This window comes from Homalodisca vitripennis, chromosome 4, assembly GCF_021130785.1.
Source record: "Homalodisca vitripennis isolate AUS2020 chromosome 4, UT_GWSS_2.1, whole genome shotgun sequence".
In the NCBI taxonomy this organism is placed as follows: domain Eukaryota; kingdom Metazoa; phylum Arthropoda; class Insecta; order Hemiptera; family Cicadellidae; genus Homalodisca; species Homalodisca vitripennis.
This window is the reverse complement of record NC_060210.1, coordinates 204,885,894-204,905,445: the sequence shown is the minus strand read 5'-3', so window position 1 is coordinate 204,905,445 and position 19,552 is coordinate 204,885,894. Positions and strand designations below refer to the sequence as shown.

General features: G+C 36.9%; 1 protein-coding gene across 4 annotated transcripts in view; it reads right to left on the bottom strand.

The window, feature by feature from the left end:
- LOC124360935 (exocyst complex component 1) overlaps positions 1-19,552 on the bottom strand; it is a 195,597-nt gene that overhangs the window by 132,561 nt on the left and 43,484 nt on the right. For all 4 annotated transcript variants that reach the window (XM_046814951.1, XM_046814952.1, XM_046814949.1 and 1 more), the window contains exon 7: positions 17,418-17,495. In XM_046814951.1, the coding sequence (XP_046670907.1) occupies positions 17,418-17,495 (78 nt within the window). The remainder of the gene's footprint in view (positions 1-17,417; positions 17,496-19,552) is intronic.

Sequence of the window (19,552 nt, the reverse complement as noted above, 5' to 3'; positions counted from 1 at the left end):
CCAAACTGAGATCATGACACGTGTAGCTGATGACAAGACGCCGGCTAAGGAAACTATTAAAATACTGGAGGAAGAAGTAACGAGGTTGAAGCGACCTTGTGAAAGGTGCATCATCCTCAAGGAAGAAGCATCCAATATGATATCGGCAATCAAGGCTCTTGAAGAACAGCTAAAACTGTACAAAAACCCCTCCATATTGACCAAACCAAGCCCCACCTTGTCGAATATCCATAAACCTCCCATAACAAACCCTCCAGAGCCACTAACTGATGAGGAGACTGTTCTCAGGGAGAATAAATCCGTGTCCTCTCAGGAAAAAATAAATAACAACAAAAAACGAAGAAAGAAAAATAAGAAAAAACATGAATATAGTAAGCATGTGACAGCTGAAAAACAAAGCCCAATACAAATACCCTTCCATGGAGTCACCATATTGGGTGATAGTCACACCCGACATATCGCCGGTCTTGTCGGTAAGCTTACAGGTTCAGGGAACGAAGTGAGTGGTGTATGTAAACCCGGAGCCGGCCTGCTGCACATCGTCTCGCCATCGAACATCCCACCATCTGCAAACCACTGCTATGTCCTCATAGCGGGCACCAATGATGTTGCAGCGGGGAAGGAGGAGATAATTTACAAATACATGGAGGGAATCCTTCAACAACTTAGCTCATCCTCCAAAGTGCTAGTAGCTACCCTTCCCCACCGCCATGACTTAGCACCTGACAACGCAACAAACAGGACGATCAGGATGGTGAATGGCTACATAACGGAACTCTGCAATCGGCATAAGGATGTAAGGGTACTGGAGGTGAACTGCATCCGACGTCCTAACTTTACTGCCCACGGATCAGGATGGTGAATGGCTACATAACGGAACTCTGCAATCGGCATAAGGATGTAAGGGTACTGGAGGTGAACTGCATCCGACGTCCTAACTTTACTGCCCACGGATCAGGATGGTGAATGGCTACATAACGGAACTCTGCAATCGGCATAAGGATGTAAGGGTACTGGAGGTGAACTGCATCCGACGTCCTAACTTTACTGCCCACGGATCAGGATGGTGAATGGCTACATAACGGAACTCTGCAATCGGCATAAGGATGTAAGGGTACTGGAGGTGAACTGCATCCGACGTCCTAACTTTACTGCCCACGGATCAGGATGGTGAATGGCTACATAACGGAACTCTGCAATCGGCATAAGGATGTAAGGGTACTGGAGGTGAACTGCATCCGACGTCCTAACTTTACTGCCCACGGATCAGGATGGTGAATGGCTACATAACGGAACTCTGCAATCGGCATAAGGATGTAAGGGTACTGGAGGTGAACTGCATCCGACGTCCTAACTTTACTGCCCACGGATCAGGATAGTGAATGGCTACATAACGGAACTCTGCAATCGGCATAAGGATGTAAGGGTACTGGAGGTGAACTGCATCCGACGTCCTAACTTTACTGCCCACGGCATGCACCTGAAAATGTGCGGCAAGAGAGTTCTGGCACGACTGATTGCGGGGAGACTGGCCGACTTTGGTTCCTGTGAGAACCATCAACAACTGAACTCGGCGGCACCTTCTCCAGCGGCAGTGCAGCCTGTGGAGCCGATGACTGTTGTGTCCACTCCCTCGAGACCAGTTCCTCTGCCTGAGACACCAGGACCAGCTCCTTCGAGACTCGCGCTGGTGTCAACTCCAGCATGCGCGATGACACGTACTTGCAACAAGACCTATGCCGAGGCCGTCACCGGCTGTTCACCTGCCACTTCATCTCCTATGAATTCTGATAAAGCTGATTGTGTTTTTTTAGGGACCCCACAGACGGCCGACGAGCAAAATTGACTGACGCTACCCAACAAATACAGACGAATTCCAAATTTCTCAATCAGGTTCAAATCCGACTGCTTCACCAAAATGACCAATCTGCCACTAACAAGCTTGACGAAATTCAATTAATGTGTGAAGAAACGAAAACAGATGTACTTGTTGTAACTGAGAACGGTTTTAATGACAAGAACATCGACCTATGCCAAATTCCAAATTTCACATTGGCTAATTCGTATTGCCGACAACTTTCCAAAGGAGGAGGAGTCGCCATTTTTGTCAAAAAAAATTATTCTTTTTCTCCCTTCTCACTTGTCAAAACTATAGAAAAAGACTTTGAAGCAGTTGGGATAAAATTCAATTCGAACAGATCAAAATTTACCGTCATCGGAATCTACAGGTCTCCCAATGGCAATGAGGAAAATTTCTTCACAAGTTTTGAAGCCCTGCTGATGGATTTAACTAACCATGAACAGGGTTATATCCTAATGGGCGATTTTAACATTAATGCGATGGACAATAATCACCCTTCCACCAAACGATTTGTCGACTTGTTAAGATCATTCGACCTTGAGTTGTTGGTCAAAACGCCAACGCGTGTGACACAGTCTACACAGTCGACAATCGACAATATCATATCTAATCTCCCAAGTGTCGCAGTGTCCGTGGTCAATACAGCTATCTCGGACCACTATGGCCAAGAGGCTATTATTAGTGGAGTAAAAATCGAGAGGGAGCCCAAAATCACTAAAACAATAAGAGACTTAAGGCCAGGAAACATCGCTCTCCTCAACACTTCCCTTTCCAAAGAAGATTGGAAATTCCAAGAATCAAGTCTTTCGGTAGAACAGCATTTTAAAATGTTTAGTGATACACTAAACTTTCATGTTAACATGTACTGTCCTCTCAAAACCATACAAGTTTGTCCCAAAACGGTAAACAACAAATGGATCACTAAAGGAATTTTAATTTCTAGAGAAAAACTAAAGTTTTTCTCAGAAATTCAGAAAACATCGCACAATGAAGAATTCAAACGATTTTTTCGAAATTACAAACTAATTTACAGAAAAGTGATCCAGGCGGCAAAGGCATATGATGTTTCTAAATCAATTATATTTTCAAAAAATATTTCTAAAACTGCTTGGAACATCATCAACAATAAAAACAAATCATGCAACAATCAAATCAAATTAAAAAATGGTGACAGACTTGTGGAGGACGCGGTTGAGGTTGCGAATAGGCTTAACAGATTCTTTGGATCTGTTGCTTATGAGCAAGGCCCTTGCCCATCACCGCCACAAGGAATCCCAAGACGGAGACAGTGTCCAGTAGCCTCCATGGCACTGGCACCTGTCGTTGAGGAAGAGCTTGAAAAAATAATTCAGCAGCTCCCAGCCAAAAAATCAAATGATTTAAATTTAATGTCGATGTGGCTAATAAAAACATGTTCAAAGCATATTGTGAAACCTTTAACCCAATTAGTAAATTTCTCTTTTGAACAAGGAGTTTTCCCCTCACTCCTAAAAACCGCGAAAGTGAGCCCGATTTTTAAGAAAGATGATCCCCACTCCCCACACAATTACCGGCCTGTCTCAATTTTGCCAGTTTTGAGCAAAATATTCGAAAAACTTTTCTTGGTAAGAATGCTTCAATTTTTAAATAAGCACAACCAGCTATCTGAAGACCAGTTTGGCTTCAGGAAGGGTAAGTCGACAATAGACGCAGTTGTACGTCTAGTCGATATGGTTGTAGAGGGGCTAGAACGTCGGGATCCCACATTGAGTGTGTTCCTAGACTTATCGAAAGCATTCGACTGCGTTGACCATGTTACAATGCTTGACAAACTTGAATCTCATGGCATCCGAGGCGTGCCTCTCCAGTGGCTCAGGTCATTTTTAAGCCACAGAACCCAAATTGTCCAGATCGCAAACAAATTATCTGAACCAATTCACCTGAGCTATGGTGTCCCACAGGGCTCAATTCTCAGTCCAATTCTCTTCCTGATCTATGTCAATGACGTAGGTTCATCACTTCTGCACGGAAAACTTGTGCAGTATGCTGATGACACGACTCTCTGTTTCACAAGCAAATCAAAATTGATTCTGGAACAGCAAAGTTTTGTTGAGATCAACAACTGCGTCCAACATTTCAACAGCCTCAATCTTAAGACAAATTCTGCAAAATCTAATTTTCTAAATTTTGCTTTGCGATCAGTAGACAGGCATGACGAGCCAGCTGTTATGTTGGCTGACACAATGCTGGAAGAAGTCTACTGCTCGAAATTCCTGGGAATATACCTAGATCGATGGTTGACTTGGAATAATCACATCGATCACGTTTGCTCCAAATTGGCTTCAGGCATTTATCTTTTGAGGTCTCTAGCCAAATACTGCCCTATTCAGGTTCTAATGATGGCGTATTTTGGCTTGATTTACCCCCATCTCACTTACGGGTTGGTGTTGTGGGGAGCTTGTGCAAACAATCAATTTATGAGAGTGTTCAAGCTGCAAAAACAAGCGATCCGCATTATCGCTCTGTTGAAATTTAGAGAGTCGTGCAAGGAAGTCTTCAAAAATTTACAACTGTTGACGCTGCCCAGTCTCTACATCTTGGAAACAACTCTGTTTTGTATGTCTAAATGTACCATGACGAATGGCCGGGACATACATGTGTATGAGACTAGAGGCAGAGATAACTACCGAACTGGTAGGCACAGAACGGTGGTTTATGAACGCTTGCCTTCACAGGCAGGTGTTCATTTCGTCAACAAATTACCAAATTCAATAAAAAACGCTCCAACGCCCAAGGTGTTAAAGACTCGTTTGAAACGCTTTTTAGTGTCACAAGCATTTTATAATGTAGACGAGTTTTTAGCATTTGATTGGGAGACCACCAATTAAAAAGACTGACTGAATCCGTCGCTGGAAGTGGGAATCATTGGCGAATGAATTGATGTATGTAAATTTGTAAATTGTATGTCTGAATGAGATCTATTGTGGGGTGTATGACAAAATTCTAGCAAGTAAAAAGTTGACTTTTGCCATGCATTATAGAATGTTCCGGCAATAAAAATCTGATTTGATTTGATTTGAATTGACCACCTGATCGCAGTAGCCATCTGGTAGAAGCCACTGACTCAAGGTCGCATCACGCGCACATCGCTTTACTGTCACAATATACCGCCACATTATACTAACCATTCCTTGTATACTTCATACTGTGGCCATATTTAGAGTGATATATTTGTTGACCAACCATCTAGTTTGTTACTGTTGTCCAAATGGCAGACAATACTGATTGAGTCTGCCGTAGTGAGTGAGGAAATAAGACATTTGATTTTGAAAAAGTACTGAAATGTTGACTTGTAGAACATGTAGTCCTAAAAAGGACTACATGTTCTATAAGTCATGAAAATATTAAGCTTTCAAATGGAAATGGACATTTTTAAGAGATTTTAAAAATTTTAACTTTTTACTCCTTTTGGTGATTTTTTGGATTTCATCTATTACTCATTTCAGCCTATCAAAAGAAGACGTCATATAACGTCCATACTCCTTAGAGGGTTAAACAATATTAAAACTCTTTGTTTAAAGTTTGTCATTGACGATGGAAGGTTTGAAAGGATAATAGGATTTCAGACATTTGCCATCGTTATATGTTACAAAAGGAATAACACAACGTTTCGAGGATTGGAATCTATCCACTTCGTCAGGTGGGAGAGGTATAAGAAAATACACAAATAAAGAACAGAAAGAAGAAAATAAGAAAAACAAAAGATTTTATTTGTTCTTGAATTTTCTGTAATCCCTGTGAGTATTTAAAACATCCAGAAGTAAATTAAACAAAAGCTAAGTTTCTCAAACAGTGACAGATTATAAGTGGGAAAAACAAAGTCATTAGAAAAGAACACTCAATGAAATCTACACGTCCCATAGATGTTAGTAATTAAGACCAAAGAACAATGGTAGTTCCCAGGTTTGACAATAAGATTTTGCTGCAAACAGTGTTACAGTGGGATAACTGCATCAAGATATGTACAAGTACACTATGTGATGATCTGGCTTCAAAGGTCTTGTGAAGTATATTGTTTGGTGATACAACTGTGAGTATGTTGTAACCCTGCCAACAGACTTCACTTGTGACATGTACCTCTGACAGTTCTTAGGCCTGACCATCAAAGTTTGCTGGGAACACTGTTCCAGTGACACAATTGCTTATCTTATACAGTATCTTTGTATAAGGTCTTGTGAAGCATGTTGTTTGGTGATACAACTGTGAGTTTGTTGTAACCCTGCCAACAGACTTCACTTGTGACATGCACCTCTGACAGTTCTTAGGTATGACCATCAGAGTTTGCTGGGAACACTGTTCCAGTGACACAATTGCTTATCTTATACAGTATCTTTGTACAATCTGGATTCAAAGGTCTTGTGAAGCATGTTGTTTGGTGATACAACTGTGAGTTTGTTGTAACCCTGCCAACAGACTTCACTTGTGACATGCACCTCTGACAGTTCTTAGGTATGACCATCAGAGTTTGCTGGGAACACTGTTCCAGTGACACAATTGCTTATCTTATACAGTATCTTTGTACAATCTGGATTCAAAGGTCTTGTGAAGCATGTTGTTTGGTGATACAACTGTGAGTATGTTGTAACCCTGCCAACAGACTTCACTTGTGACATGCACCTCTGACAGTTCTTAGGTCTGACCATCAAAGTTTGCTGGGAACACTGTTCCAGTGACACAATTGCTTATCTTATACAGTATCTTTGTATAAGGTCTTGTGAAGCATGTTGTTTGGTGATACAACTGTGAGTTTGTTGTAACCCTGCCAACAGACTTAACTTGTGACATGTACCTCTGACAGTTCTTAGGTATGACCATCAGAGTTTGCTGGGAACACTGTTCCAGTGACACAATTGCTTATCTTATACAGTATCTTTGTACAATCTGGATTCAAAGGTCTTGTGAAGCATGTTGTATGGTGATATAACTGTGAGTATGTTTTAAGACTTCTGACTTCCAGAGTTCTCTGCCAAATTGAAATATATATATTTTACAATGGTAATTGTTGATAAATCAATAAATAAAATCAACAGTCACTATCTCTCTCAATACAGAGGATAAGTTAAATAAATGTTATACACAGTTTCAATATTGAAAGGTTAACTGGATTTCGGACATTTGCCATTGTTATATGTTACAAAGATTACTATCCCAACAAAACTAACCTTAAATAAAAAAATGCGTACACACACCATGAAACTATAGTCTAGGGCAAAACATATGGGCGGAAGCGGCTTGCCTTTATCCTTTCCTCCTCTTAACCTCCGCCTTTCTGTCCCATTGTTTCAAATGACACTATGCGGTGCCGATGAAGGAGCCAAGTTAGTATCCCACTGTAGCCTGTGCTGGTGTGATGTATGATTGTGATTCAGTACTCAAGACTTGCACCCTGTGCAGTGACAACGCCTGGACTGGGACTCTGGGTATGTTTGAACCCTTTTCTTTCCCTTCTTTTCTTCTTTCTATTCATTATATTTGTATCTAGTAATACCTTGAGTAATTCTGTAAAACAGTAATGTAACTGAGAAACGCTCCAATAAAAAGGCATTTTTATTTATTTATTTACCTACCCCACCTGAAGAAGAGGTTAGATTCCAATCCTCGAAACGTTGTGTTATACCTTTTGTAACATATAACGTTGGCAAATGTCAGAAACCTAGTTATCCTTTTAATATTGAAACTGTGTATAATATTTATTCAATCTAACCTCTCTGTTGAGAGGGATAGTGACTGTTTATTATACTTATTGATCTATTAACTATGAACATTACAAAATATATAAGAGGTGTGATCAAAAAGTTCCAGGACTTTTTATATACTATGGGAATGCAATGTCTCACAGCGATGCGGTTGGCAGCATTGTATTCCCTGACTCAACAGTAACACAGCTGTGTTTGCAGATCAATCATAACATCACTGAAAGTAACATTAGCACAGTTTGTTTGAGATTAGTTTTATAGAGTTTGGCTATTTTTTTGTTTAATGAAAATTAATGTGAAAGAAGAGCAACGTGTTTGTGTGAAGTTTTGTGTGAAACTGAACAAAATGTTTTCTGAAACCTTTTTGATGTTACAAGAGGCTTTTGGTGAAGAATTTCTAAGCCGATCATGCTGCCATCAGTGGTTCAAGAGGTTCAAAGATGGCCGAACATCCACAGACGACGATGCTCGTTCCGGACGCCCTTCAACGTCAATCAATGATGACAATGTTGCTAAAGTCAACGCTCTCGTACGATCAGACTGTCGACTAACAGTCCGTGACATGGCAGAAGAGTGTAATATTTCATTTGGGTCATGTCAGGAAATTTTAACTGAAAAACTTCAAATGCGTCGTGTTGCAGCAAATTTTGTGCTGTTGACTGAAGACCAAAAACAACACCGAATTCATGTTTCTGAGGAACTTCTTCAAAAGGCAAATGACGACGAAAGCTTCTAGGATCATGTCATTACGGGAGATGAGACATGGGTTTTTGGTTACGATGTGGAAACAAAAGCCCAATCATCACAATGGACATCAAAAGGCTCTCCAAGACCCAAGAAAGCACGTCAAGTCAAATCAAATGTGAAGGTCATGCTTACGGTTTTCTTTGACTGTAAAGGTGTCATCTACTATGAATTCCTTCCACAAGGTCAAACAATTAATCATTTGTTTATCTTGAAACCCTCAGAAAATTGCGTAATGCTGTGAGAAGAAAGAGACCTGAGCTGTGGCAAAGTGGTGATTGGGTCCATCACCATGACAATGCTCCTATTCACTCTGCATTAGTTATCCGTGACTTTTGTGTAAAAAACGCAATGACTGTCATTCCTCAGCCCCCCTACTCACCTGACCTGGCTCCAGCAGACTTTTTTCTCTTCCCGAAGCTCAAGAGACCCCTGAAAGGACGAAGATTTCAAACAGTTGACGAAATTAAAGAAAAAACGACAGAGCTGCTAAACACCTTTACTAAAGAAGAGTTTTCTGGGGCCTTTGATCAGTGGAAACACCGGTGGGAAAAGTGTTTAGCTTCCCAAGGGGAGTACTTTGAAGGAGACAAATTCGAATAACCTGTATGTTGTATGAATAAATGTATAAAAATTCAGTCCTGGAACTTTTTGATCACACCTCGTATCTTTAAAGTTGGCTGACAACTCTGTAAGTCAGAAGGCTTAAAACATACTTACATACTACATACTAAAACATACAGTTGTATCACCAAACAACATGCTTCACAAGACCTTTGAATCCAGATTGTACAAAGATACTGTATAAGATAAGCAATTGTGTCACTGGAACAGTGTTCCCAGCAAACTTTGATGGTCAGACCTAAGAACTGTCAGAGGTGCATGTCACAAGTGAAGTCTGTTAGCAGGGTTACAACAAACTCACAGTTGTATCACCAAACAACATGCTTCACAAGACCTTTGAAGCCATATCATCACTCATACTGTACTTGTACATATCTTGATGCAGTTACCTCACTGAGACACAGTTCCCAGCAAAATCTGATGGTCAGACCTAAAAACTGCCAGAGGTACATGTCACAAGTGAAGTCTGTTGGCAGGGTTCTCACAGTTGTATCACCAAACATCATGCTTCACAAGACCTTTGAAGCCAGATTGTACAAAGATACTGTATAAGATAACCAATTGTGTCACTGGAACAGTGTTCCCAGCAAAAATCTGATGGTCAGACCTAAGAACTGTCAGAGGTGCATGTCACAAGTGAAGTCTGTTGGCAGGGTTACAACATACTCACAGTTGTATCACCAAACAACATGCTTCACAAGACCTTTGAAGCCAGATTGTACAAAGATACTGTATAAGATAACCAATTGTGTCACTGGAACAGTGTTCCCAGCAAACTCTGATGGTCATACCTAAGAACTGTCAGAGGTACATGTCACAAGTGAAGTCTGTTGGCAGGGTTACAACAAACTCACAGTTGTATCACCAAACAACATGCTTCACAAGACCTTATACAAAGATACTGTATAAGATAAGCAATTGTGTCACTGGAACAGTGTTCCCAGCAAACTTTGATGGTCAGACCTAAGAACTGTCAGAGGTACATGTCACAAGTGAAGTCTGTTGGCAGGGTTACAACATACTCACAGTTGTATCACCAAACAATATACTTCACAAGACCTTTGAAGCCAGATCATCACTCATAACTGAATTAAATATAACTTCTTAGTTGATAAAAGTATTATTTATTGTTTTGTTGGTCATTGTATCTGTTATATAAATTGTTTATATTGTATTGTTATGTAAATTGTATTTATCCATTTGTGTCTAGTTTGAGTTTTATAAAGACAAATTGTTATTTAAGACTGCACTGATTATATCTAAAGAGTACAATACCATTATTTAATTCTGATGACAGCAGGTTATGCTATTAAATATGAAGGAACCTCATAACAGGCTTCCCTTTGAGGCCCTATTGTTTCCCTTAGTGTGGGTAATTTTTTGTATAAAATGGAATTATTTTAATCTATGCTATCACCAAACAACATACTTCTGGCTCAAGACCTTTGAAGCCAGATCATCACTCATACTGTACTTGTACATATCTTGAACAAATAAAATCTTGGCTTCTACACAGGACTTGCTACTCAATGGAGGAATCCTCACATGGACACTTCACCGATAAATATTGCTTTGTGATGTAACATGTATTGCTGTAATGACACCACTCTGTGTTTAATGTATATGGTTAAAGATATCTGAATCTGAATCATTACCAAGTGAATACAGCAAGACTATGTAAACCTATGTAGAAAAGGCATCCTAAACTTTAATCCATTTGCTGCTGGTAAATATTTGAGAGGTGTCCCATAAAACCCAGTCTCTGACACATCATTACCAAGTCAATACAGCAAGACTATGTAAACCTATGTAGAAAAGGCATCCTAAACTTTAATCCATTTGCTGCTGGTAAATATTTGAGAGGTGTCCCATAAAACCCAATCTCTGACACATCATTACCAAGTCAATACAGCAAGACAATGTAAACCTATGTAGAAAAGGCATCCTAAACTTTAATCCATTTGCTGCTGGTAAATATTTGAGAGGTGTCCCATAAAACCCAGTCTCTGACACATCATTACCAAGTCAATACAGCAAGACTATGTAAACCTATGTAGAAAAGGCATCCTAAACTTTAATCCATTTGCTGCTGGTAAATATTTGAGAGGTGTCCCATAAAACCCAATCTCTGACACATCATTACCAAGTCAATACAGCAAGACAATGTAAACCTATGTAGAAAAGGCATCCTAAACTTTAATCCATTTGCTGCTGGTAAATATTTGAGAGGTGTCCCATAAAACCCAGTCTCTGACACATCATTACCAAGTCAATACAGCAAGACTATGTAAACCTATGTAGAAAAGGCATCCTAAACTTTAATCCATTTGCTGCTGGTAAATATTTGAGAGGTGTCCCATAAAACCCAATCTCTGACACATCATTACCAAGTCAATACAGCAAGACAATGTAAACCTATGTAGAAAAGGCATCCTAAACTTTAATCCATTTGCTGCTGGTAAATATTTGAGAGGTGTCCCATAAAACCCAGTCTCTGACACATCATTACCAAGTCAATACAGCAAGACTATGTAAACCTATGTAGAAAAGGCATCCTAAACTTTAATCCATTTGCTGCTGGTAAATATTTGAGAGGTGTCCCATAAAACCCAATCTCTGACACATCATTACCAAGTCAATACAGCAAGACAATGTAAACCTATGTAGAAAAGGCATCCTAAACTTTAATCCATTTGCTGCTGGTAAATATTTGAGAGGTGTCCCATAAAACCCAGTCTCTGACACATCATTACCAAGTCAATACAGCAAGACTATGTAAACCTATGTAGAAAAGGCATCCTAAACTTTAATCCATTTGCTGCTGGTAAATATTTGAGAGGTGTCCCATAAAACCCAATCTCTGACACATCATTACCAAGTCAATACAGCAAGACAATGTAAACCTATGTAGAAAAGGCATCCTAAACTTTAATCCATTTGCTGCTGGTAAATATTTGAGAGGTGTCCCATAAAACCCAGTCTCTGACACATCATTACCAAGTCAATACAGCAAGACTATGTAAACCTATGTAGAAAAGGCATCCTAAACTTTAATCCATTTGCTGCTGGTAAATATTTGAGAGGTGTCCCATAAAACCCAATCTCTGACACATCATTACCAAGTCAATACAGCAAGACTATGTAAACCTATGTAGAAAAGGCATCCTAAACTTTAATCCATTTGCTGCTGGTAAATATTTGAGAGGTGTCCCATAAAACCCAGTCTTCTGACACAGCCCAAATTTGCAAATTTGCATTGTTTCAGTTCAGAAATGTCTTTATAATATATTTATAATTTAATTTTCATCAAAATTTGTTATTAGGCTTGTAATGAATTGTTCTTTACACTAATTTACTAAACATTATTCACTTATCATGAGCAAATCTCTTGAGAAACAATGACATTAATAAATTTTACAAAATAACAATAACATTCTCAAGCCATTTATATTACTTTGCCTTAAAACACAAATAATAAAGCATAAATTTAAAGAATTTCAAAGTAATACTTGTGATACACAACAACAATTCAAGTAATTTTCAAAAGCATTCTGTTTTCATCCTTTATAATTTTGTTATAAAGATTGTATACCATTTGCTAATACTATGCTATAAATGCTACTATCTACAACGTAAAAATTATTCTTAAGTGATAAAATTGTTCTTTTTAAACATTACAATATAACAACATTTTACAATTAATTAAGAGTACATTAAATGTACAAAAATAAATTTTATTTTTGTTTATAAACATCCAAAAATTCATAGTAAAGTAACTTAGGAAATAAAAGGGATAACAAATAATTTCTTGAATTAACAGAGTGATGTTGTAATAATACGTAATTATTAATAGTTTGGTGTATCTAAACTGTTTATTTATTTATTGTACACTGTAACAGATCAGTATGACACAATTCAAATTTTGAATAGTTCATGGCAAATTGGTAGGTGGATACAGTGAACTCAACTCTAGTAATATATTAATTGAGTGATGTATTATTAGTGATATATCTTGTCACTGACTGTACACTGTAACAGATCAGTTCATGGCAAATTGGTAGGTGGATACAGTGAACTCAACTCTAGTAATATATTAATTGAGTGATGTATTATTAGTGATATATCTTGTCACTGACTGTACACTGTAACAGATCAGTTCATGGCAAATTGGTAGGTGGATACAGTGAACTCAACTCTAGTAATATATTAGTTGAGTGATGTATTATTAGTGTATATCTTGTCATGACTGTACACTGTAACAGATCAGTTCATGGCAAAATTGTAGGTGGATACAGTGAACTCAAACTCTAGTAATATATTAGTTGAGTGATGTATTATTAGTGATATATCTTGTCACTGACTGTACACTGTAACAGATCAGTTCATGGCAAATTGGTAGGTGGATACAGTGAACTCAACTCTAGTAATATATTAGTTGAGTGATGTATTATTTAGTGATATATCCACTGACTGTACACTGTAACAGATCAGTTCATGGCAAATTAGTAGGTGGATACAGTGAACTCAACTCTAGTAATATATTAATTGAGTGATGTTATTATTAGTGATATATCTTTGTCACTGACTGTACACTGTAACAGATCAGTTCATGGAAATTGGTAGGTGGATACAGTGAACTCAAACTCTTGTAATATATTAATTGAGGTGATGTATTATTAGTGAAATATCTTGTCACTGACTGTACACTGTTAACAGATCAGTTCATGGCAAATTGGTAGGTGGATACAGTGAAACTCAACTCTAGTAATATATTAATTGAGTGATGTATTATTAGTGATATATCTTGTCACTGACTGTACACTGTAACAGATCAGTTCATGGCAAATTGGTAGGTGGATACAGTGAACTCAACTCTAGTAATATATTAGTTGAGTGATGTATTATTAGTGATATATCTTGTCACTGGACTGTACACTGTAACAGATCAGTATTCATGGCAAATTGGTAGGTGGATACAGTGAACTCAACTCTAGTAATATATTAGTTGAGTGATGTATTATTAGTGATATATCTTGTCACTGACTGTACACTGTAACAGATCAGTTCATGGCAAATTGGTAGGTGGATACAGTGAACTCAACTCTAGTAATATATTAGTTGAGTGATGTATTATTAGTGATATATCTTGTCACTGACTGTACACTGTAACAGATCAGTTCATGGCAAATTGGTAGGTGGAATACAGTGAACTCAACTCTAGTAATATATTAAGTTGAGTGATGTATTATTAGTGATATATCTTGTCACTGACTGTACACTGTAACAGATCAGTTCATTGGCAAATTAGTAGGTGGATACAGTGAACTCAACTCTAGTAATATATTAATTGAGTGATGTATTATTAGTGATATATATCTTGTCACTGACTGTACACTGTAACAGATCAGTTCATGGCAAATTGGTAGGTGGATACAGTGAACTCAACTCTAGTAATATATTAATTGAGTGATGTATTATTAGTGATATATCTTGTCACTGACTGTACACTGTAACAGATCAGTTCATGGCAAATTAGTAGGTGGATACAGTGAACTCAACTCTAGTAATATATTAATTGAGTGATGTATTATTAGTGATATATCTTGTCACTGACTGTACACTGTAACAGATCAGTTCATGGCAAATTGGTAGGGTGGATACAAGTGAACTCAACTCTAGTAATATATTAGTTTGAGTGATGTATTATTAGTGATATATCTTGTCACTGACTGTACACTGTAACAGATCAGTTCATGGCAAATTGGTAGGTGGATACAGTGAACTCAACTCTAGTAATATATTAGTTGAGTGATGTATTATTAGTGATATATCTTGTCACTGACTGTACACTGTAACAGATCAGTTCATGGGCAAATTGGTAGGTGGATACAGTGAACTCAACTCTAGTAATATATTAGTTGAGTGATGTATTATTAGTGATATATCTTGTCACTGACTGTACACTGTAACAGATCAGTTCATGGCAAATTAGTAGGTGGATACAGTGAACTCAACTCTAGTAATATATTATTGAGTGATGTATTATTAGTGATATATCTTGTCACTGACTGTACACTGTAAACAGATCAGTTCATGGCAAATTGGTAGGTGGATACAGTGAACTCAACTCTAGTAATATATTAATTGAGTGATGTATTATTAGTGATATATCTTGTCACTGACTGTACACTGTAACAGATCAGTTCATGGCAAATTGGTAGGTGGATACAGTGAACTCAACTCTAGTAATATATTAATTGAGTGATGTATTATTAGTGATATATCTTGTCACTGACTGTACACTGTAACAGATCAGTTCATGGCAAATTGGTAGGTGGATACAGTGAACTCAACTCTAGTAATATATTAGTTGAGTGATGTATTATTAGCGATACATCTTGTCACTGACTGTAACACTGAATCACATGTGAAGGTTAAAATAATTCATGGAGAAAAGATAAATCAACTTAATATTGGAATAAACACAAATTATTTAATTGTAACAATTACAAAAGAAATTCATATTTTATAAACAACATTAACAAAGTATTAAAATTCAATTGTAGTAATTTGGGTCCGAGTAGATGGACTTAAACCTCATTCCTGCTCCGGTAACTTCCTCTTTCTTGCCTCGGTTGTGATGCAAGTAGGAGCTGCAATGGTACTGTCATTATACAGCAACGGTTTAATTTGTTCAAAATTTATTACTCAGTGATGTAAAAGTGAAATAATATACATTTATTCAAATGCATAATAAAACCTTGTCTTGTAATGACTAGTGATTCGGAGAAATAGAAAAACAAAAAATCTGGTGAACTCAATGACCAAATGTTGCTTTTGAGTCTTACAAGTAAATTCATATCAAAGTGAAATGAGTGTCAATGTTCCTAAAGTGTACATCAGTGGTGAGTGAAGAAGGTAAATGATTCTTGTTGTATGGGGTGGCCTACGGCCTACCAGTCTATGATTAGAATTCTATATATTCCACACTGATGGTGTGATTCTGTAATCCCAAATATGAAAATCTAACGAGGGGAAATTAATGAATATACGAACCCGAGAAAATGTCACGATCATCGTGGGCTTAGGGCCTTATATACATGACTACACTGACCTAAATTTGATCTACAACAAAGGGCATCCAACAACGTGGGACACACTATTTAAATTTGACCTACATATACAACACTATCTGATCTTCTACTGATGGCACCCACCTAAATAGAGCTAGGCCTATATTAATTGACCCACTACACCAAACTACTAAAAATTGTGCAGGCAACAAGACGGGGAATACAAAAAAATTGATTAACATAACCGAACTTCAACAGTACATTAATTGGAAAATTTGTATGAACTTTTTATTTATTAACAGAACATACAATGTAACAATTAAGATTTTTTCATTTAATATATTTGGAGGGCATGCTCTCTACTTGTTGAGAAAACTTTCATTGAAATTAAAAATTTCTAGAAGTGTGTCCTTTCGTTTCTTTTAAATTAAAGGACCCTAGGAGAAGAAAATTTTCAAGGTAAGCTTGATAATTTTTCTATCTATTAGAAAAATTATTTATTTAAGTAGGTTAGTGGTGTGGTAAAACTCCTCAATATGAATGACTGTCAATACTTTTGTAAGCCTCTGCTTTTAATAAATAAATGTCATATTTCACTTATTGTACCATTGCTGTGACACTCCGTGTTGTAAATACGAGGCGGGTTCAGAAAGTAAGTACAGTTTTACTCTACTGCTGCTGTAGCGCTGCAAACGGTGTTCCGCTCATGCGCAATAGTCGTCCTTGTTCACTGGCTATCGACTCACTCCATTTTAGTTGTTCTACGTTGGGTTTTCACTTTTCTCTGAACGTTTAAAATGTTTAAGACAACTAGTGATCCCACCAATTGTGATTTTTGAATGCAAGGAATGTGAAACCGGCTGAAATGTATCATTAACTTTGAGATGTTTACGGAGAAGACATGATGAGTGAAGGAGTGGTGAGAAAATGGGTTAGAATGTTCAATGGCAGTCGAATAAATAAGGAGGATGAGAATCAGAGCGGTCGGCCTTCTCTTGTCACTGATGATCTGGTAAGGGCAGTTGACAACAAATCCAAGAAAACAGACGTTTCGCTATGAAGCGCGAGCTAGGCTGACAACGCTTTAAAACCGACAATGAAATAAAAACTTCTACAAAACGGGTATAGAGAAATTGATCACCCGCTACAACAAGTGTTAAAACATCGGTGGAAGCTATGTCAAAAAATAGTGTTTAAGGTTTGGGCTTTCATGTAGAAATAAAATTGTGTTTAAAAAATTAGATTTTTTAAATGGTACTTACTTTCTGAACACGCCTCATAGCATTGTAGTATAGGTAGTTTCTTGTATTTTATTTACCTTACTAAAAGTTTTAATTCAGTGTTATTTAAGTTTGATGATACATTTCATGTCCCACAGACCTCGGTAATTGCCACTTCCAGCTGCTCCATTAGGTGAGTCACTTGCTTTTCTGAGGCCAACACGCTTTGAACATTTTCCTAGAAAAACACGAAAAATCATTCTTAGTGTTACAAAAATAACTAAGTACATTTTTTCTTATTGTTGTATGATTTCTCAATAACTTTTTCAACAGTTTACAATATATAATTATTATTAACTACTAAATACCTATTAAAATCATCATATTTATTTATCTACTTATTACAATTAGAAATCCATTGAAATTTAGCCATTTAGGATACTGTATAGATCTAAATTAATATTTTGTCACTTATAACCAAAACAACTACATTTAGCTATATGTCCTTCTATGACCATTTCCTTAGACTAAAGAGAACTGTCAAAAAAGAAATGCCAGAGAGGGAGTGTAAAATATTTCCAGTTATAGGACAGTCAAGTCAGTTTGTATGACCTACTTCTTAAAAAAACTGTTCTGATTGTGTTGTGTATTGTTAGTCTACATATTAGTAACCTAGATCAAATTTACAGCTTCGAAAATGTGTGCTCACTGAGTAGTGATCAGAAATCAATACTTTTTATATGTGTTTTAGTTTTGGTATTATCACTCCTATAGGCTGTTTTACTTTAAGGGGGCTGGCCCAGTATCGCAATCACTTTTGCATGGTTTTGGAAAACAATTTTGTACTCAGTCAAATATTGCCCAATTTGTTTGACACTTTCAGGTTAAGTCAAAATAGACTTTTTATACACACTTAAGAAAAAACAAAATTGTAAATATAAAATTTATTATTTTTTTTAATTTTTGTTTTTTTTTTGCAAAAAAATCTTTAGTCTAATGGTTTTAACATGATAAATAATTTATCTTATGACATAATTTCACAAAATAAAATGTATCTTGTTCCTAGGCAATAGTTTTTTGGCCTGAACTAAAAATATATAAAAAAATGTACAAATAAAACAAATTACTGAATTTTAAAGTAGTTTTATCAAAAAAAAATTGAGTTTTTAGAAGGTAATAGGCTTGGAATATAAGAAATACTTTACTCACCATTTTAATTTTAGTTCAAGCCATTTAAACAGCTAAAATGAAGATCTGGTGAAAATTTGGTGAAGATTGCTCCAATACTTTTGGAGTTATGATGTAAATAATAGGAAAAAAACAATGTTTCGGGAAATCGCAAACAAACATATTTTATTGATAAATTTACTAAAATGGTATTCTAAAATCCTCCAGCAGCATAAGAAACACCTTCCTTTTCCTTGTCTTACTTTCCTTTTCTATTCTAAGCCTTCTCCTTGCTCTCCTTTCTTCCAGACTTACCAACATAGTTCTTTTATTTGCGTCGCGCACTCGTCGAACGTCAAAAGTCTCCATGCAGCTGTTGAAGTGTTTTCCGGGTTTGATTTTCAAGTGGTCTAGCACTTTTGACTTTGCATTATTCCCTTCATTAAATATCAGGGAAGCTTCATGAGCAGCTATTTCCACAATATCCCTTCCTGCAAATCCTTTTTTAGGACACAGTGACCACAAAATACTGTTGAAACTTTCGTTGGAGTTTTGTGTTTTTCCAATAAGACATCTTTGGAGGAGGTTTGGCATTGTTAGGTCTACAAATATTGGTTTTATCTCCAGCATGATGGCTTTGGGGATAGTGTTTTTATGTTTAAAAGTCCCAAGACTGTTTGAAGCAACTGCTTATTGGTATGAATGACTGGAAAATAGAATCAAAACAAAGTCTTGTCTGACATACGTTTACACTTTTACCTGTAACTCAGCAAAAAAAAAATCGTATGCCCATGATATTTACATAAAATTAATTGTAAATAAACAAGAAAAAAATTAAAAAATATAAAAAAATTGCAAAAACAATTTTTTTTACTGGGCCAGCCCCCTTAAATTATGGATAGTTAAGGGAATATGGTACATCTCCTTAGTACATTTCTTTATACTAAATGAAGGATAAATGCTAACCCAGTCGTCAACTTATCAAATAACTGAATCTCACAAAAGAAATTACAACACTAGGATAGCCAACTCATAAATTAGTGACGCAATCACTGTGACGTAATTAGCTCTATACCACACAATCCAGTACACCTGCTGTGAAGCAAACATCAGTTAGGAGGGTTACCC